This window comes from Rissa tridactyla, chromosome 3 (assembly GCF_028500815.1).
Source record: "Rissa tridactyla isolate bRisTri1 chromosome 3, bRisTri1.patW.cur.20221130, whole genome shotgun sequence".
Lineage (NCBI taxonomy): Eukaryota > Metazoa > Chordata > Aves > Charadriiformes > Laridae > Rissa > Rissa tridactyla.
In genome coordinates, this window is record NC_071468.1 from 42,293,692 (window position 1) to 42,315,978 (window position 22,287).

The 22,287-nt window shown below is 39.3% G+C and overlaps 1 protein-coding gene across 1 annotated transcript in view; it reads left to right on the forward strand.

Moving 5' to 3' along the window:
* The window catches only part of RGS7 (regulator of G protein signaling 7), a 277,355-nt gene extending 256,739 nt beyond the window's left edge, over positions 1-20,616 (forward strand). The window contains exons 16-19 of the mRNA XM_054196998.1: positions 5,766-5,952; positions 9,266-9,355; positions 10,613-10,666; positions 20,364-20,616. Of these exons, the coding sequence (XP_054052973.1) occupies positions 5,766-5,952; positions 9,266-9,355; positions 10,613-10,666; positions 20,364-20,414 (382 nt within the window). The 3' untranslated portion in view covers positions 20,415-20,616. The remainder of the gene's footprint in view (positions 1-5,765; positions 5,953-9,265; positions 9,356-10,612; positions 10,667-20,363) is intronic.
* The last annotated feature ends 1,671 nt before the right edge of the window (positions 20,617-22,287 follow it).

Sequence of the window (22,287 nt, forward strand, 5' to 3'; positions counted from 1 at the left end):
CGTTCACGTTGAAACATTGAATTTTGCATCACAAATGTATACTGGATACTCTAGACCTTATGATACTTTCCAACTGATTTGTTTGCCATTACCCCGTGGAAATATGGCCTGACCTGTATGTGTACATTGGTAACTTCATTAGTGACAAATACAGATTTTTTTTTTATTATTTAAAAAAATCCAAGTAGTAAAATGAAATTTTAAAAATCAGAATAATAACAAGAAAAGGAAAGGTAATTTTTTTATTTAAAGAGCATCCTGGTAATTCCTTATGCAGAGCAGCTGTTCAAACATGAACCTATCCAGCCCAGTGTGTGCTGCAGTTTCTGTGCTTTTCTGTGATTAATTTGTCTCTCTGCCAACTAGACTGTTACCCACATAATCCCCAGTTTTTTCTTCTAATCCTATTTACCACGCTAACTACAGGCAAACTGCAAGTGACTGATCCAGAAAAATTCCCTGGAGAAATTCGTTCAGAGCTGATTCCTTGACATGCCGTCTACTCTTCTGTCTCTCTCTCTAGATTCTTATATTACCATTATAAAATATAATATCTGAGCAATGGTGAATATGAGTTTAAAGGCTGTCTCTGGGAAGGATCAGGCAGGGGATCAAACTTGCACTAAAAAAACAGCCAAGATCCTGGATTCAAGCTACCAAGTGCAGTACACAGGGTACGGCAGGGGACTGCAGCCACTAGAGAGAGATCAGTATTCGTTGATTAGAAGTCTTATACCTTGCTTTGGTGAAAGAAATGCCAAAAAAGTGAAACGATAATCTACCAGAAACACTGTTTCTGTTCAAGTGGGATTATTTTATGTATTTAAAAGTCCCACTGTTAGTGTTTCATTAACTTGGACTGAGAGTGTCTAAACTGGCTCAGAATCTCATTGTTAGTGGATTTAGTTCCTGTCTTAAGAAACAGAACAGGGATGAACAAACAAGCCGTGAGTTAAAACTAGAGAACTGTGCAATGATTAGGAATGCAACCAAGTTTCACCTTATTACTCTGCATCTCTGTGCTTTTTTTTCTTTGCCTATAAATTGGGATTAATAGTATGTCACTCTTTAAAGGGGTGTTGCAAAGCATAGCAATGGAATAAAACTGTCTAAGGAGTTCTGTCAGTGCAGTAGCTTTGTGACAGTGTGATTGATGTTTGCTTACACCCAGGTTGGATTCTGCATTCACCTAATGCAGGCTATGACTTCTAATTTCTTGTTGCTGTGCAGATTTTTTGGAGGGATTGCTTAGCATGCTGCTCACTACACAGGAAAAGTAGCTAAAGTAACATATGATTTGGATAACAGATTTATAAAATTCCCACTGCTATTACAAAAATGGTGACCATTGTTTAAAATTCACAAGACTCTTAAGTTTGAGCATGATCCAATAGTACTGAGCTGGGTCACAAGGCTCTCCAAGCACTGAGAAAGGGCTTTCAAAGAGAGTGAGACAGTGAAATGAATCTTACTGCAATGTGGCACCTGGAGACCTAGTTTCTTTCATCTCTGTGGAAAATCCCCATTCCTCTCCATGTCTTTCCTTTGTCTGTAGTGCTGCAGAATTCTTTGGAAAGTTAATATTTATATGCTGACTGTACATTTTCTCCCAAGTGGTTGTTTCGTAGGAATTGCAGCCTGTAAAGATCCAAATGGCTTCAGGCCTGCCAATCTGAAAGCCTGTCCAAGTCATTATGCAGTATTGCAGTAGGTGTGATCTCCAAGGCAGTGCTAAGACTGCAAAACCGTCCTAGGTTAGTGAAGGGAAAGCGGTGACAGAACATCTTCCATGACACAAAGAAGCCACTGAACCCCTTGCCCCTTCCATTGATCCTCATTTATTAGCTTCCATAATGTATGAGTAAATAGGGAAAAGAGGCTTTGAGTTCTGGTTGTCTGGAAAAAAAGAGAGGGACTGAGGAGTTAGCCAGATGTAGATGCTTTCTCTCAATAAATTTTCTCTGACCATCCCTCTGCAAGCTGAGATTTTGTGAGGCGATTATTTTGGACTCATCCATTTAAGTTGTAGAAATGTTCTTTACTGGAGATAGAGGCTTCAATTATGTACTGTAGAAAAAAAAAAAAACAACACAAAAACACCCACAACATATACAGTACTAAAAATTCACAGCATTGCCTAGAAACTGTTTCAGTCATAGTGCTTAATTTTATGTTTAACTTTTTTCTTTTAATAACACCATAACACTGCTTTTAGCAGAGAAGAGGGAGAATGGTGCAAGAGGTTTTCTTTTTAATGCAGTTTCACTTTCACTTTTTTGCTCTTTATTACTGATCACCACTCTTGATTACTTTAGCCGCAAGACATTTCTATCTTCACTGATGGTGGAGTAGAGAGTTCTGCATGTTACAGAGGACGAAGGTTGATTAACTATCCTTGGTGTCTGTCCTGCAAGTCTGAACAGAAGTGTTGGTAATGACACTTTCCCACACAGTATGGGCACGGGTAATGTTTGTCCTTCACACTGCTGATTATGAGACTCTGTTTTGGGTGCTAATAACTTGAGCAAATTTTAATCCTCAAGACTGAAGTTGCCTGGGCTTATTTCTCACTCAAACTCCAGCACTGTTGCCTTGTCTGCAGATTAGATGAGAGGGAACTAGTTGCAAGACTGAATGGTTTTCTCTGTCATTTTCTTGAAGACCTTCAGCACTGCTATGTCTTCAAGGTTGAAGTTGTACTTGGCAAGAAGGTGGACTTTAACAATCAAAGAGTAGTCTTTCCTGCCCCTAGAAACATGGTAGATGATTTTCTCCATGGAGTTCGTTAAGGTTTTTGTTTGCTTTTGCTGAAAATATGGAAAGGTCCATCCTCCAACCTGTTGTGTCACGTGCACTGGGTGGAAAGCCCACATAATTCCCACTTCACTGGCTCCAGACTCTGCCTAAACCTCACACATTTTGTGGAGAATCGCTGCAGCTTTTCTCTCACCCTGTGTTCCTATGTACTAAATTTAACTGATTAGCTTGATCTGGGATCTGCTGATGGCTGCATCTGACATTTAGGCCAGTTCATGGGACAGAAGCTGTTTTGCAGCTGTGCTATTTATCTGGCAAGGCCACCCTCGCTTTGAAAGTAATCCAGCTGGAGGACATAATCCCCAGATGTCTTGCAACATGTGTTTTACCATGTCATGTGGCTGGATGTATGACTATCATATGCTATATGCTCTCACTCAGCTATACGTCTGGCGTGTGACCCAGCGTGTAGCAGCCCAAATGCTGGGACAAAAGACAGCAAGTGAGGTTTACATCCAGCTATTCAGGTCTCTGTTCAAACGGTACTAAGCATCTTCTAGAGAAGGTCTCCATGGCAAAAGCAAACCGCCACCAACAGGAGACAGAGAATTTCATCAAAGGGCAGAGAGACAGAGCTCTAGTTCCTTCTATGAAGTAGTGCTAAATCTATGTATATCATTCTCCAGAAAATGCAGTTGGGTTTCCCCCCTCCCCTCTCCTGCCCTTGCACATATTTACTGTTGCACACTGCATGCTCTTTGCTACAGGAGTCTTCCCTTGCTCTGGTCGCAGCTCATGAGGCAGAGAGCTGTAAAAGGGGACAGGGAGCTCTTTTGATTTGAAGCCCTGTGCTGAGGTCTTGCAGACCCCATTTCATCTGTGCTATTGGTTGCCATGGGATATTCAGAAAAGTTATTTTTGCAAACGCAAGAGGTGGCAGCCTTATTTTTGGCATTTCCTAGCTTTGCATATTTGACTTCAGGTCTCCGTGGGAGGAGGGCAGGCATTTTTTCGTGAAAGATCAGTAAGTAGATTAAAATGTTAAAATGTGTGTTGGCTGTAAAGTAAGCACCCTAGACATAATACACCGCAGAAATCACTATTTTCTTCCCACTTTTACAGAGGTTTTTATATTTAGAACTTCACGTTTTCAGTAGGGTTTTTGAATGATAACGTTAGAAGATTAAAATAAAATTAATCTACCAAAGAGCTGGTGTTCAGCCTGTAAGAATGTGTCTATACAACCTGCCTATTCCATGCTGGAAGCTGAATGTTTCCTCAAAGAAGTTCAATTTATCTCCCATCTATTTCTCCATAATTGAGTATAACCTACTATATGGAAACAGTTTACTTGCAAAAGAAAATAGCATCCTAAGGCATGTTTGTGGTGACTTCCAGAAGTATTGGCAGTGATATAATGGAACAAACAAGAATGTGACAGCTTTGAGCTAGATCCTCGGGATGTCTGCAGGGTGACAGAAAATGTGTGTTTACAAAGAACATCCTTCCCTTTCATTTTTCTATTCCTTACCTGACTTCGATACACATGAGTAATCTGTCAGTCCCAGAAGATGCATTTGAAGGGGTTAGCACTGCAGGATATACACTTTTAAATGCAAATATCGAAAGCAGCTTAAGGAAACCAAAGTAGGTTGCCCAAATGTGACAGAGTGAACTGAATTAGAGTTTGTGAGCTGTGCAGTTTTTAAACTTGAGTTACGAGGCCTCTATTCTTACAGCACTGCCATCAGATTTTCGGGTACGTCCTCAGGCTCTGTGTTCAATTCACATTGTACTTCATAGAGATAAGTGATGCTACCCAGAATTTTTGAAACTGAGATTCTTCTGTTGGCACAGAGTCCCTTTGTGACCTTGGGGAAACCACTGGACATTATTACATTATTAATATATTTGCAAAACAGGGGCAATATTACTTTTCTGTCTCTTGGAGAATCTTAAGGGATCAATATACAGAAAGATTATGCTTAGGTACTATGGAAAGTGAAGGGTGTAGAAATACCTAAAATAGTCATCTCAGTAGAGTGAATCTGACCGTAATGGCTTGTGAGTGATGAGCATGGGCTTCTTCCATCTGTGCTACAAAGGAGTGCATATTTAACAAAGTCAAACTTTAGTTGAGCACTCGCTCTGGGGAGAACTAAGGGGTCTGCACCGTGTCTAAGCATGGGATCCTAGTTGAATTTAGAATTATTTTGTGCAGGAAGAGAGTCTGAACACCCATGAAAGAAATAATGATAAAACGATCATAATAGCAAATGAAAAGTGATTATCAAAGCTTATAGCTAGCTAGCTGTGATCACAAAGTGCTCAAGACCTTTTTAGTGATCCCGCTCCAGACTGAGTGAGAGGGATACAATGAACTGGCCTGCACTGTATGTGGCTGCCTGATGTTGGTTTGCTCAGCAGCAGAAAAGAAGAGAGAATGGGTACTTCCATTCAGCGTTTTAGTAAAAATATGTGTAGAAATGCAATGCTGAAGAAATGGTGAGCAAAACAAGTGCTTTTCAAGTTTATGCATGATTTGTGGAGTAACGGTAACAAAATTACAGTTACACAGTTTATAGTTTAGCAGGACCAGAGAGATTTATGTAGATAGCAAGAACATAAGTTCTTATTAGCTTTTGAAGGAATGTCAAAAAGCAATAGGTTTATAAGGGATATCAGCCCTTGCGGTTCAGGTGAAATGAAATCTCAGTTTCATTCCAATTAAATGGAAACCTTCCCATAAGGAAGTTACCCATACATAAGTAATGAAGGATTTCCCACCCGTCTCATGAAAAGACTTGTAATAATTGCTTCTTAAGGTGGACTGATTGCCTGAGACAGTATACCAGCCTGCTGTTCCCAACATAAAATCACAGATTTTTCTTATTTTAGCATGGTTTAGATGAAAACTTCAGTCACTTCATTTTTTTTAAGAGCAGAGTGTGAGCACTTGATTAATGATTATACTGAATTGGAAGTCAAGAGGCTATATTGTGCCATAGGTTCTGGTTAGCAGTAGAAGACCTGAAGAAGAGGCCTATCCGTGAAGTTCCTGCTCGCGTCCAAGAAATCTGGCAAGAATTTCTTGCTCCAGGTGCACCCAGCGCTATCAATCTAGATTCAAAAAGTTATGACAAAACCACGCAGAATGTAAAGGACCCTGGAAGATACACGTTTGAAGATGCTCAGGTCAGTTTGCAATCCTATTTAGGGACATTTGAAATAGAATATTGGCTAGTGAAATCTGTATTAAAAAAAAAAGATATATTTGGTAATTAAATGGTAATATTCTGGTTCCCAAAATACCATTTTGACAATGCAAATGGATAACTTTCTTGCATGAAACCTATGAATTACTAAAGATCTTCAGGAAACTTCTGTGCCTGAAGACTTGAAGTCTTCAAGTAGACTTCAAATAGAGCAAAGCCTATAATGCAGTGAAAGTGATATTTTCACATTCCTGTTTTCTTAATTTTCTTATTCAGTTACATTAAGAGAAAAGCTTCCCCTTCACACATATTGATTTCTAGTTCTCAAGATCTGTCTCTGAAAAACTTCCCTTGATATAGGCTCAATGTTTGTTCTCGCAATGCATGTCCAAAAGTGTTATTATTTATAGGAGTTATAGGTTCCCATTATGGAGAGAATATGACCCATGTGAGAAATAACATTTTGTAACAGCTTGTGCAGAAGTGTTATATTTCACGGATGTTGTATATTCTATGCCTCATTAAACTACTATCCACAGAACATTGGGCAAAGATCCTAAAGATCTGCTCTTCAATAATCAGTATTACAGCAGTACGGAACAGTCTGTAAATGTCTTATTTGGCTTTTGGGCGTCTGGTTTAGTCACAAGTTGAATACCATCATCAAAAGATACTTTTGACAAGAGCTAGATTTGTGAAAATATTTGTATTTTTGAGACTGGAAGTAAGAGTTAAAAAACCAAAATGGTGAAATAGAAATCTTGGGTTTCCTCAGAAGAAAACCCAAGTACTTCTGTATTAAATATGACACTTCATGTGACTTATAACTTGATATTTCATATTTGCAGAGTTATGAGAAAAGCAATAGAAAAGAATTGGATTCACAGTAAAAGTAGTAGAACCGGTACCATCCTCGCTTTTTCAGCAGCAGCCCAGTGATGAAAATTTAATTATTAATGCAAAGTGAAATGGTGTCAAAAGGAGACATTGAGATCATATCCCTGCAGAGTTTTCTACAGCTTGATTATTAGGTCATCATCCTGGGAGTCAGGAGATGCTGCTGCAAGTCCCACAAAGGAGAGAAGGGAATTAAATCAGGGCTTTCTAGTTTTGAGGAAAATGCCTCTGCCCTAAATAGAATGGAGAATAATTCTACCACCTTTTCATTTTGTTATTATGAGAATAAGCAACCTATGATGCAACAATAAAGTTTTCATTAGACACTATATCATGCCCACTGTTTTGAAGTACTCTGCATCAAGCCAAACACACAGTTTTTGCTTGCATCTGCTGCCCCCCTGGAGATTTAGGAATGCAGCGTATAGCAGACATGTTACACATATAAACAATACAGCAAGATTAAAGTTTAAAAAAATAATCTTTGCAGTTGAGTCAGTAAAGGACAATTAAATTCCTTGCCAGTATCCAATTTAAAGAAAAAAAGGTGGTGTAAAATTTCAACAATATTTTACTTCCAGATCTCTCTCATCTTATTTTTTTTCCTTCATTAATGAAAGACGTGGAGTATTCAGTCTTTATGCAAGCAAGACTTTTCCTCCTGTCAGACCTCTGCTTGTTTGATCCAGTTCAGCATACAGCTTGAACCTGGAAGCCTCTGTTTCTCTGGGAAAAGGGGGCAAACTGTACCTGCCATGTTCCGACTTGAAGTTTTAGGACCTTTCCAGAGTGCTGCACCTCAAGTGGCAGGGTTTTGTCAGGAGTAGGGCTCTGCCTCTGCAACAGGCTCTTTCTGGCCCGCCAGTTGGGAAAGAGACCACTTGTAAGTCATTCTGGCAGTTGGCAGGTGATTGAACTGTGGTTAAAAATGTTTTGACAAGCATTTCTGGACTTGAAAGATGGCACCACGGAACTCAATGTCAAATGAGCGTGACACATAAGTAAAAATAGATTGATTGTGCTAAATAACATCCAGCCTCAATTCCGGACTAATGTGTACATTAACAATACTAATACAGCCTAATTTATTCTTGCTTTTACAGGTTGTTTTTTGCACAGAAATAACATTGTAATGCCCATCAGCATTGACATGCACAGTCCTTTCTGCTCTCTGTTGGCTGTATTGGCTGCTTTCGTAGAACCTGAGTGGAATAAAAACTCCCTAAATGAAGCAGCCTAAGTTCTGAATATGCACCAGAATATCTCTGCTTAGTGCAAGAAATACAATGAAAGGCACTTAGAACCATTTCTGGAGTTTCTAATACAACAAGAATTAAAAATTGGCTTTAATTTTACCTTGCCATAATCTTCAAGCAAGGTGGTTTGTTGGTTTTTTTCCTATTCACTGATTATATGCAATACCAAGCTGAGAAACAGGATTTACTTTACAGTTTATTTGCTGTTTCACAATTGCTGTGCTACAAGTTTCCTATACTAAAAGGTAGGGTTTGAGTAAAAAAATAGAACAAAAATAGGTAACACAATTAAGTGGATTTTTAAAAAAAATTTTTCTCGAGAGTATTTCCTATTCTGATTGCTTTTTCTACAAATCTCTTTCCTAACATTGTAACTAGAACTACAATTATAAAGTGTCCCACATCAAAGATTCTTAGTTTTTCATATTTTACAGAAATGAGAATGCTCCAAAAAGAAAAGCTCTATAAACTGCTTATGTCATTTAGTTTCTGGATAAGGGTTTCCAAGTTTTCATATGTCTCAGAAGAATAAATATCTTGGAAATTAGATTAGCCTGGAACTGTTTTTCAATTTGCGTACATATTTTCCTTTTTATATTGTCAGATAGGCAGCAGACTAAACATTTGTCAAAGGATCTTTTCAGGGATAGCCAGGGGATAGTCTCCTTAACTTAAGCACTTATTTGTGATGCTGAAACAGAATGCTAGTACCTTTTCCCAGCCTGTGAAGTCAGAAAAGCATCTCCAAAAACTAATTCAGAAAATATGATGAGGAAGGATCCACAGCTCCTGATTTAGTCACTTAGCTAAATTGACTAATGTAAGGGAGGTTTGAAACTGGGCCTTAAGCTAGGGGTGAGGTGTAAATTCTTAGAAAAATAATTTCATAGTGGAAATAGGGACTATAAATTAAAGAAAGGTGTGTTATATTCTTTATACCTAACAAATAGGTGGGATTTCTGCTTTAAGAATAGAGAGAATTCAGCCTTGGCTTCAGAACTGCAACTTGCTATCCCATAAGACTTCTTATTCAAAATACTGCTAGCTGGTACATATTCCACAACTAAAACATATATGACTGCCTCCCATTTTCCGTATGTCTTCCTTTGTTGGAGTAACAGCTCCTTCTTTCCCTTTCAGGAGCACATTTACAAACTGATGAAAAGTGATTCTTATCCTCGTTTTATACGATCCAGTGCCTACCAGGAGCTGCTACAGGCCAAGAAAAAGGTATTGGTCCATCTTGCCTTTGTCTTGCCACTGTGCAAAGCGGTGGTTATGTTTGCAACAATACTCAGTCTTCTCTCCCCTGTGCCAGTGCAACTGGATATCTGGTAGGTGACCAGCTTGGCGTGTTTGGAGGGTCACATAACACACAGGAGTTCAATATACATATATGTGTATATATCCTGCATGCGGGCATGTTTCAATGAGTTAATCTAGCAAAACTTATTTTTATTTTTACATCCCATATTGTACTGTTTTCTCTGTTACGAAGCACCTTAAATTGCAAAGTGCTTTACAAATACATTAAAAAAATAAAATAAAATCCCAGAATAGTCTTTCATGTTTGCAAGTTTGCTTATGTAATAATTGTTGTTCTCTTTATTCCACCTATAAAAGCTACAGAATGTGTTTAGAAACAATCTTATTCATATGAATAACTTCTAATTCCAACTATAAATATTGGGGCTTCCTAATTTTGTTTCTTTCCCTATTATTACATGAATAGTTTTGAGTAGGCTAGGAATCTGACTTGAAAGACTGATCATGTCACACTTCGGCAAACAGAGGCTCATGTCTTGGTATGTAATGTTTGCTTAGAAAAGTCCAGATTATGGAATGAGTTCTGAATAGACACAGCCCAGAGTATGTGGAACAGCTTGTGCAATGCAGATTTCTATAATGATAAATAATTTTATTAGTGGGCTCTAAATAGTAGTCGCCTAGAATCAGCTGGGAGCCCTGTACCTTGCAAAATCAGGGCCCTGATTGTTACCGGAACAAGGTAGTTATTAACACCATAGCATTCTATTGTTTATAATGACAACCTAAAATTATATGAAAGTACTGTGTGATTTTGTTTTCTGTTCAAACATTGATTTCTGAAGATCCAATATAGAGAGAGATGTTGAAAATACCAGAAAGCTACAACTGTCCATGTGAAGTCCTTAAGTTTGTGACTGTCAGTTCATTAACACAAGATGTGCACTTCATTATTTCTTTTTATTTTCAGTTTTTCTTTTAAATCACACCAGTTCAATCCCCATGAAAAATTATTTTTGTCGAATACTATATCTGCTTTGCCCATCCCCTGTTTTTCAGAGTCCCATTACAGCTTCATACCTGTGTTTGCTTCCTGATTTTTACAGACTTTGTTTTGCAGTCCATTGTTTCATCAATCCTTCTTTTCTACTCCATTTTTTCTTGCTTTTCTTTTTCCCCTCCTTTTTCTTTTTGTTTCTTTTTTTTTATTTTAAATTTAAGTTGGAAAACACTCTGGATCGTCGAACATCTTTTGAGAAATTCACACGCAATGTGGTAAGTTTGTTGCCTCGGAAGACTAGTAAACCTGATGGGACATCCTTCTCCCTTCCCCCTCACTGATCCCTACTTTCCCTTTTTGCTTCTCTAACCTGACAGTTAAAAGTGTATTCATCACAGTTTGTGAATTTTCCTAGGAATGACAGCTTTATAATGTGTTTTCATTTCAACCCCTTCTCCCTAGTCCCTTTCCCACTGACCTCAATAGTCACACATGGAGGAATGGACCTTTGGGAGCCATGCTTTTTGCATTAGGAAGCATGAAATTATTCACACTTTTTTTTCAATTGTAGTAAAGAATCTCTGAAAACCTGGTTGATGTTGTTCTTTTTTCTGGTGCCTCCCAAAATACTTAGTCTAACACAGTTTGAATACATTGGATTTCCTTCCTGTCTCCTTTGCATTTTACTAAAAAAGAGTTTGTCCCATTTTTTTTTTTTAATTGGGCACAGGGAAAATTAAGCAATAATAATTTCCCTATCTTCCTTAATGTCTAGCACAGCTTCTTCAGGACCAAAGAATTCATGCTGGTGATGCACAAGGGTTTCATTGGGATTTCATTTTGATAATGGACTACAAGAACTGATTTTTTTTTTTAATATATAATTTTCGAAAGCTGTTTCATGAAGGTAAAAAAATGAAGACTGGTAAATTTGCTGTGGGCATTCTCTTGCCACCTGCCAAAAGATCCACTGATTTCCTGATAATGTGGGATTCTTTTTACTTATCCAGTTTCTTTGGATTTTTTTTTTTGACATTGTGAAAGTTCAAACTAAAGCATTCACCGCATTTATTTTTGTAGGGCAGAAACATCCCTATTTTCCCATGCCATAAAAACTGTACACCAACACTGAGGGCGAGCACTAACCTGTTATGAAAAGAGGTAGAAAGATCTTGGATTATACTCAAGTTTGTCTGCATTGTCTGTTGAATTGTGCAGGTGACGCTGCTGTGTGTGCGTGTGCGTCCGTGGCTTTTTCTGTGACCTGGTTAGTGGAGCTGTGTGCGTTGAAATGAAAAATATGAGAGCTTTCAGCAAAGATCATGGTTTTTGTTTTTTAGTTTTTAGGGAAGGAGAAGCAGTTCTCAGAAACTGCCTCCCCTATTATGAAGCTCAAGAGTATTTACTCAAGTATTTAAAATGTATACATATACTTCCTAGTAATCAAAAAAAAAAGAAAGAAACGCAGTGAAAGAACAAAGTTTTGTGAGGCTGTGGGAATATCTCCCATGATAAAACAAAACTGTAATTCTTTAACTACTTTCTTATAGGTAAAGGCTTCCTGTAATATGCTTTGAATCCACTGTAATCAGGAAGAAATTTGGATTCAATGGGACAAAGTCAGTAAAGGACACTAAAAAGTAAATAAACAGTCACAAAGGAAACTATCCCAATGTTTGAAACAAAAACCCCTATATTTTGCATGGTGGTGTTGCCATAGCATGTTGCAGTGTGATTTGTGTGCTGTCTAAACAGGTTGATCTATAAAACAACATTGTACATGATAACATTATACATTATAATTACATGGAAGTGTTTAATATGAAGTTCCATATTAATAAACAAGCCTACGTTAATAAAAGTGAGTGTAGAAATTAAGTAGCACATATGGGACCTCTGAGAGCCAGTTTTTTTCCCAGTTACAGTGCCTGGCAAGCTGCAATAACTACGTTTATTCACAGGAGTTTAAACAGCCCACAGATCAGGAATTGGTTATGGTGAAGGGTATGTAAACAGCTGGCTATAAGGAGAGAAATAGCAAGCTGCAGACAGATGTGAGGAGAATACAACACAAAAAGGGAAAAAGGGAAGAGAGACTGGGAGGTGCTAAAACGACTCTCTGATAATCCCTCTCAGACCAGCAGTTCTGTGCACAAACACAGGAGCATTATGCCCTGCAGGCGTGCCCGATTTCATCGTGCTAATCTCAGGGCAGAAGTATCAGAATAGCAAGATGCCAGAGATGCAAGGCAGGCCAAATAAACGAGCTGTGAGCTAGAAATGGGAACAAGGATTTCTGGATGTGAAGTGTTAGTACTTCTTCAGTAGAAGAGGGTGATTCTTTGTTTCACAGAGCAAGCTATAAAATAAAAACTGTGGTTTTGCTTTACCTCAAACTACTACCTACCTGTGAATCCGGGTGGATTCTGTCAAGTCAGGTCAGGTATGAAAGTAAAACATGTCACTGCTAGATCTATATTCCCTGTTAGATCGGCAGCCCTGAGGCTTGCAAATGAATCCAGAATGTTAGGATGCTCAAGTGCAAACCTTTTCTCCAAGATGACTGAATTCACATCGCCCACTGCCCCAGGACCCTTTGCCACCAGGCATCCTTGTTCTTCCACTCTTGTTCTCCGTTATGATGAGTTTATGATATGTAATTATCTACCTTGGTACACTGGTTCCAAACAGCAGGGATGAGGGAAATGTTTCTCAGAATATCCTATGGTGTACTGATTAACTTGTTCAACTGTGAAGTGAGGGACTGTGGTATAGATCTGTTCTTCTGATTAATACAGAAAATAGGTGCAAAATAGGTCTTCTACAACCTGGATAAAAGCTGTCTTCTCTGATTATTATGAAAATTATAGCTTCTCTTCTCCTCTGATGGTTTAGAAAATTTAGACTAATTTTCACTTGTTGTTTCCTCACCTGTATCAAAGTGGGTTTGTATTGAACTAAATTAGACCTCAGTTTTTTCCATTTGAAGTGTTTAAAAAACCCCAGTAACCTTAGTTATGTCTAGGGATTGAACCTGAGAAGATGACCTTGTAATTCATAACCTGATTTGATAAGACAGATACTATAAGAGGCTCCTGATCTGTGATGACTGAAAGTGGGTTATACTTGCTACAAAAAGCATTTGTTAAACTAGAAAGTTTAGAAACTTTGTAAGGGCAATCTCTCTGTACTATTCCTTGAATTAAGTGGAAATAACCTAATATAATGAGTCGTTATTCTACTCTGATGGGAAAAAAATAAAAGTGGAGCTATATACACTAAAAAAACCTTAGGCTCAGCTCTGCATTTCTTTGACATTGGAGACTTTTCTTTCCAGAAAACTTTCAATAAGTTGGTGCACTTCATGAAAGCCCTAAATGTTCAGCTTGAAAACTTTGGCTATCTAGCTTGCTCAGTAGATTTTATATTGCAAAATTACTAATGCCTTTGGCAGTCCACAACAGACAATATGAATAGTGTTAGAAACAGGTCTGTACTCACATACAATATAGGTAAAGTAATAGCAAACTGGCATTTGCTATATGTAGTATTTATTACCGAACACGTTATGGTTTGCTTCTGAGTAGTAAGAACAGCTGTTCTTGGTTTGCCTCACTTATTTACAATCCCAGGTATTGTGTGAAAATATAGAGTACATACGCTTCAGCACTACTGGAATGATGCCACTGGATAAGTGCATTGCCTTGGAGTGACACCAGCAACCACAAGTGTCACAGCTCTGACTAAGAGGCCCAGGGGGCGGTGACAGTGTTTGCTCTGTGCTCCTCCCTGGCCAGCTCAGCCCCTCAGGTTTTGCTTTGGGAATAATTAAGGTCTGTCACCTGTAGCTCCCCAAGGAAGTGAGTAGGGAAGCTAAAGGCATAGGTCAGGGAGCAGGACAATCTCATTGCTTGCCACAGCAGTAAAGAGAGGGAAATCAGCCGCTTCTGTGGCATTTAAAAACTTAAATTATTTTGAGGAATTTACATGGCGAAAAGAGATCCATATTTAAAACAAAAATAGTACTAAAAAAAAAATCAGGAAACTTCCTCTACCTCAACTACTAACATCTACATTACAGAGAAAAAAGCAGATGGATATGCACTGATAATATTGATGGGAACAAAGAGGTCCTTTAAGGAAACCTTTTGTCTTTAATTTCCATGTGCACGTGGGATTTGTGACAGTGGCAGACTGGTATTCTGAGGAGGACACCTTTCTGAGTGCTGGCCTGGTGCTTAGCTGCAGTCACCAGTCTGGAAGCCTGAAACGAAGGGGAGTGGGCTACTTTCATTTCCACCCCATGCAAATTTTCTTGTCCTGCCAGAAACCAAATTAGCAAGGCAAGAAGAAGGTGCAGACTGCCTCCCCAGAGCTGCCTACGGGGAGACACTCCATCATCACACGTTGTTGTCATGGCTTCAGACAACACCATCAGTGTCAGAGTTTCATCCATTGCTGCCCAGTTACAGAGAAGACAAAAACCTGTGCTTTTTGCAAGTGTGTGATGTTTTATGGAAATACAGCCAGTACAAAACAGACCAAACTTGAGTTCCTATACTAAACTAGAGAGCCATCTCTAGACAATTGACTTCACTCATAACCTCATAAACAAGACCCCATTTAACTTTGATATTTTCCCCCTCCAAACCAGTAACATTAGACCATTTCATGCATGAGATGTGAAATGTGAAGGCCATTGAACACAGCACATTTTCACAGAGGCTCAGTCCAATGTCACCTAACAGGACATAGCAAATTATGGTCTAGAGATGGAAATTAAAACTCATAAAAGCAGATGCCTTAGTTCATATCAGTGGGGAATAGACTTTCTAGATGCTTAAACCAGTGTAATCTCTTGTCATGTTAAAATCTGTCCCTTTATTGAGAAACCAGGCAGATAATATATCAATTTCATCAGTTAATCAAGAAATTTTTCTATATGAACATGTAGAACTTATGCACACAAGGCCCTACTGTGCCAGACCAAAAGTCCATCTAGCCCTGAAATCCTGCCAAGGGCTGTATTTCTCTCGAGCATAGCATTGTGAATGAGCTTCAATGCAGTATCAGCTGTGGGATCTCATCTTTGATGTACAGTCATGGAGGACATCCTAATTAGATTTTGGAATTTACTTACAGGTTATTCCTAAAATTTTAACCAAAAAATAGCTAGTCAGAAAAAAAATCACAAAGCTTCTTATGTGACAAATACAAAACAGTAATAAAAATTGTGACTATTTGTAGAAATGAAGGCTTTTTCTATTTCAGGAAAGAGACGGATTATTGATGTTTGACTAAAAAGAACTGTTGAAATAATTGAAAAATTTAGTTTGGACTAATAATTAGTCCAAAAATCTAGTTGTAGGGTCTTTTGAGGAATGATGCCCAGGCTAATGAGGAAAATCAAAAAGAGCATCTGTAGGACGCACCAGTGAGGACTGGCCTCCTTGTCCTGTTCGGCAGTGATTGGAGCTAAGCTGCTGCACTCTGTGCTGGAAGAGAAGAGCTGAGGAGCAGCACTTGCACAGCCAGGTTCATCTAAGGGAGGAGCCAGCATGTACCATTCAGGTATTAGGCCAGTGCCTGCCATTTCCCAGCTGGGTCTTAAGCTATTTGCAGGAATGAGAACTGCAGAGAGGTATAGAAACCTTGAGGGGTGAAGCCTAGGACAAGCGTACTATAAGTATTTGTCTAGTGCATTGGTGCCTTGGAAAATCTTATATGTTATCCCACACTTAGATGGTTATTCAAGTTCAAACTAGCCTGTCAGGCAAGGGTTTGTAGGTTAATCACAAATGAGAGCGGCTCACCAGTAAATGTAAAAGTCAGTGGGGAAGGAGAAAGAAATTGTGAGCGTCACCCAATTTGGAACGAGCAAAAATAGGAACGCAGTCATTCAGCTGCTGCCTCCCGCCTATGGACAGCTTCAGGAAACAGTACGGCCCTAATGAGAAATGAACAGAGGACTGCAAATCCCCGCGAGAGGCAGAGATATTTTCCTGAACATGCAACCACTTAGCGCTGCAGCTGTGCTGACAACTTGTGCCCCAAATTCAGTAAATGCCAACCTCCTCCCCTGCCTCACATGTCTGAAAGAGAAATACACCTGCACAGGTGGCTGAGAGCAGCATCCCTTGGTGCTGTGGAAATCAAAGCAGAATCCTGACCCCCTGAGTGGTGCTAAAGCAGTTTCCCTGTGCTAAAGGAGCAAGGGCTGCCTAATCTTGGACCTACTGTTTCCGCTCCTGTGCCTCTCCAGATGTGCTTCTGTCAGGGGCTGTTGGTAGATGGGCTCTGTGTGTGGCGCACTGCGATGTCACTTGGGAGCTTTCCCTGCCGATGCCGGCTGAGCTGCCGGCGTGCTGCAGGTGTACCGCACATGAGCAGATGGGGAACGGTGAGAGCAAGGAGGGTCGATTCTCACTCTGCATCTCATTTTGCTCACAGCAGGGCTCACACTGTTCCTCTGTTACACCTGGTCAGATGCATGGAATTCTCATTTCTAGTTCTACCAGTATTGGTCCTGGGGAGTAGCATCTGCACTGGCAATAAAGAAACATGAAAAAGGAGACACTGAGGTTGCTTAGCAGAAAGGAAGAGAATTAATCTAAAAGGAAAAGACTTGGTCTTCCTCCACTATACATTTCAGCTACAGCCCCTATATAAGTTTCGTATTGATTTTTCATAAGCCACATATGTACCAAGGTTGTTGCTGACTTGTTTGCCAGATAATTTGAGGTGTTAGTGTCATGCTGCATAAATAGGTCAGTCAGCATGCTTGTATTTAGCAGCTCATAAAACTGCACATGGATTTGTACTTTTTCCCCTAAAGTCTCTAAAAGTGCAATTGGAAGGACAACTCTGCGTTAAACAGTTAATACACTAAGTAAGGACGTGAACACTGAGGCCAACTGATTTCATATTCTTAGATGTACCTGCACACTCCAACTCCTGTGCTGCCTCCTCATACTCTGACTCTCTTATCAGGGTACATGTTGGGGTTTCATTTTGTCTTCTGTATTATTAGTAAAATTGTTAAATAGTTTCAATTTGTGTGTCCAAAGTGCACCAATACAGCCAAAAATCGTAATCCTGTTTAGAACTTGGCCATGTACTTCTAAATGTTGATTATATTGCAAATATTAAGGGTTTCCTTTTCATTCTTCAGGCAAACATCTACTACTTCTTCCAACTTTTTTTCCAATTGCTCTTTAATCTCATTAGCACAGAAAACATTTTCCTATGTATGTGTGATGACTCATACGCTACACCTCTCAAAACTGGCCTGTTAGATGTAGTTTCCCAAATCAAAATTTGGCTTATGAGAATGCTATTAGCGTTGTATCTGAAAGAAATAGCTGGGCTCAGCTCTTATGACCCTCAAGGGATGATCCTTACATCAGTCTGTAAATTGAGTGACTCTGGAAATCTCCTAGAATTGACAATTATGAAACCCTACTGTACAGAGATGAAGTAAAAATATGCTCTGGAACAAAGTTTGAAAGAAGTATTCTGTAAATGTGCAGATCTGAATAAGAAGGTGGGATAATTCTGTACTTGGGGCTTCTCTGTATTCCGTGTGTTAAAAGCTTATTTTCCCAATCAGAGAACTAAGTATAATTCAGAATAAACATGGAAGACAATCTCTTAGGGAGAGCATATCTTCTAAGTTGTCACTTTTCCAACTACAAGATAAATTAGAACTACTGATACCTGGGAAAAGAACATACGTTATTGTTGGTCAGATGGAGACTTGGTATCTTTAAGAAGTGTAATATTCTCTGAGGCAGGGAGGGGAGGTGGAGGAGAGGAACATCCAGAGAAATCACGATCACTGGCGGGCTTAGGAGAAAATGTATCCAAACCCCATCAATATCCAGGGAGCAAGTGATGTAGAATACAGAAAAAAATTGTCATGACAGCTCACTGTGTCTTTAGGGGAAAATTAAAATAATATGTAGAATAAGGTTATACAAGTCAGATCAACTAAGTAACAACTAGTTTTTGGCCTGCTTTTAGGTCAAAACTTCCTAGGTCGTGAGATATCAAAATTCATTCCTGAGATGCTAGAATTTGGTTATGGTCATCTATGTAAATTTCAGGGAATTTACAATTCCTAAATAATCAATTGTTGCAGATAGGAATGAAAAATCATTCCACAGATCATATGCCCCAACAAGAGCTTGCGTGGCTTTCCAGTATGGTAGTGAGCAAATCGTTTTAACAACTAATAGAGAGGTCCTGGTTTAATTGTTTTAATTAACTGGTTTATGCATACTCATACGTATTTACAGAATAAACCTGTGAAGCCTGTAAACCTGTGAAGTTAAGCACAAATAACTTAATCAAAGACAAAGATAAGAGTACGTTCGATATTTTCTTAGATTATGTTCAAGGCTGACAATCATGAATCACCTAACAAAACATTTAATTTCGCACATGCTGTTTTAAATTGTATTCCAGTGCCACACAGCTGCTGAGACTTTTTTTGACTATTTAAAAAGAAAAGATGCCTTAGTATAACAGCTTACCTGTTACATTAGAGGAAAACGTAATTTAAGGCTCAATTAAGGCTAAATATGAATCTAATTTAGGTAGAAAGTGACAGAGTTAAAACTAGACACAGGGAAGAGAGCATGCCAGGAAGGGCTCTTTCCGTCCTTCGAAGAATAAAACAAATAAAATAGTTGTTCTTCCTTTTGTGAAGACCCACTCTGTTATACTGCATTAGAGCAAATGCTCGAAACCAACTTGCACGTCCCTGTGAGCATAAATTTAATTGATAATGACAATAGGTATTAAAATGTGGAATTCCACTGGGTTATAATACAGCAGATGACTTAACAACTCATAGATATGTCAGAATAAGTTCATTTACCATTTACTGCATAAGATGTATCCTCTCTCCATAGTTACAGTATTTCTTACTGTAGTTTCCTTGAAATCAGTTTTATTTCTCTGAGTTGTGCACTTAAAATGAACAATACAATAAATGTAAGTATTAAATATCTAACTGGAGGGTTAGAGAGAGCCACGTGCTTTTTAATGTTTTATGATCTATTTATGTTACATTATCAGGGTATGCCTGTGGTATTTTGAGGAGTGATGTAAGCTTGCTGTGCCAGCTCGGCCTCTGGTGGATCAGGGCCGCGGTAGAATGGCCCCAGGAGAGCTAACTGCTTTTATGTGGCCATAGGAGAGCTGATTCCTGTTATGTGGTTTCATGGCTTTTGTCTGGCTAAAGCTCAAAGCTGCCTGAATTATACCATGGTGACATACCCTACACCATCCTTTTCACACCACAGACCTAACTATTGTGGGGCAGTCATTGTACCTTATTAAAAGAACTTGCTAAAAAACTGGAACTGCATCCTTGCAACAGGAGGAACGATGAGGAAAATAACAACGTGGAAATCCAAACACCTTCAAAGCAGTGCTATGCAGTCACGTGTAATACACCTTAGCAATGTTCCTTATAAATAGTAAATACGGTCTCAGCAAACCAATAGCTGTGTTCATGGAAAAGCTGCTTTCCTGCCTGTATGCAATCTGCCTCTTGCTTTCTTACCTGAACTTTAAAGTAGCTTTTTGTCTCCTGTGACAGAGCTACCGCAGTTTGCGCATTTCATCTTTGTAGCACAAGGCACTCTCGCTTGTAGGAGCCTTCTTCAAGTTCTGGGTATGACCGACAGCAAAAACCTCAGCATTAGTTTCTCCTCAGCCAAAACGAACCTCAGTCCAAAATGGCCTTTGAATTTGCTGGCATATTCTGTGAAACAATCTAGCTGGCTGGCAGTGCAGGTGTTTAAGCGCAAGGGCTTCCTGTGGTTTAAGATTTGACAGACTCCAGTTGGTGCCCCTAGTTCTTTGACAGTGATGTGGCAACACTAAGTGGTTGCTGATGAACAGGTTTGCAGTGATCATGCCTCTGTTTTCTGTTTTTGTTTTTTGTTTTTATCTTTTCCTCAGGGGAAATCGCTCACATCAAAGAGGTTAACCAGTCTAGTGCAGTCCTACTAAAAGGATCACCTTGTAGCATGGAAGCAGACTCAAATCATTATACATACTTTGTAGCTCACTGATTGCCTGACTCAGAGGACAGTAGAACAAGATGTTGCATGAGCAAGGACCTGACTTGTTTTCTTTTGTGTATACTAAGGCATTACAGACTCCGAGGGACTCTCTAGCCTTTCGATGCCTCCATTTCGAAAACTGTCTGCTCACTTCCTCCTTCATATCAAGCTGGATCTATGTCTTTTTATTTTCTGCAAGCTCAAGTACAGTGAAAAAAAAGCTTCTGCTAGGCACAGTTTATTAAAAAAATACGTCAATCAAAAACTGGAAGAAATGTAAAAAATGCATATATTAATAAATATACATATGGCATCACATTTATTGCACAATAAATTAGCACAGAAGGTTTCATTTCACTGATGTATTCACATTGAGAAAGAAAGCCTGTGTCTTTGTCTGTTGTCTGTATATTCTCTGTTAATGTTTCTTGCATTTATTTTTATACCATATTTAAAAAAGAACACCTTTTACTCCAGATGTATTAAAGTTGATCCTTTCTCTGTAAATTTGTGTATGTTTATATTGTTGTTTTATCTTTCATTAAAAGATGCAGAATCTCTTTCCTTTGGGAAGTTTGAGATTTTAATATTGAATTTGAAGATTAGTCGAGAGCAAAATCATCCCCAAAGTTACACACCTTGGGCTTACTAAAAAGTGACATGAAATGGCATTTTCTTTCTCTCAGTGACACCTAATCAAACATACTTTATTGATAATCATTTACTTTTTATTTTCTTTTTATCAAGCTAGCAGCAGAGAGACCTTTCCAGCTTGCTCATCATCACATAAGCAAACCTTTCCTTAAGCCAGACCTGCAGTAGTGCAGCCTGCGCAGCGTTCGGTCGCTCCGCACGACCGGATCGACTGAACTGCATTTCCTTAGGAACGGGGAGGAACAAAGCTGGCTGAGAGCACAAGTGTATACTTGCTAAATAGGAAGGACAGTGGGTTTTTTCTCCTTGCTGTCGCTTGTGATACAATGCAACATTTTCAGCTGAAAAGGTAGTGGTTTGGGAGCGCTAAGTGTACTGTCTGTAGAGCAAAGCTTGGCTAGTAAGGCAGGAGGCTGTCCTTTTAATTCAAGGGCTCTATTCAGGTGTGCTGTTGTCTGTCTGCTGCTGAGGTTACTCACACAGAGATCTATTGACAGATTTATGAGAGCATGTAGCTGTTGCCTGTGAGACAGCAGATATGGCGCTTCTGAAGCTAAACTGAGCTGGAACCAGAAATCTCTGCTTGGCTTAAGAAACGGCACTTTTGCCTGAGCGAGGTGACGTAAGGATAGTCGCCAGAATCTCCGAGTAGAAAAGCAATGATGGGAGCTAAGTCAAATGACAAAATGCTGATACCTCCAGGGCATCGTAGGGTGCATAGGACAAACAAGCCTTTTTAGCAATGCCTAGGATAGACTCAGGACAGCCAACTCCAGTACCATCTGTCGTACAGCCTTTGGTTTGATATTGAGAAGCAGGAATCTTGTTTCAAAGGGACTACCAAAGCTAAAAATGCACGCACACACACACACACACACACACACACACACACAAAACGCGGGACAGTCATAGACACAACCAGGCAATAGATTTGAATACATAAATGCTAGAGTCATCTCATTTAACATCGGGTACCTACCTGAGTTATTGCTACTGCCAGGGACAAGGCTCCTGCGCAGAGCAGCGGTGGGCAGAAGGGAGCTGAGCTGCCTTCCACAGGGAGCTCTCACTTCTCCTCTGGCCCTGTCTCCCTGGCTGCAGCATCTCTGAAGGGGTAGTTTGAATGAACCCAGACCAAAAACATTATAGGTCACCATGAATGACCA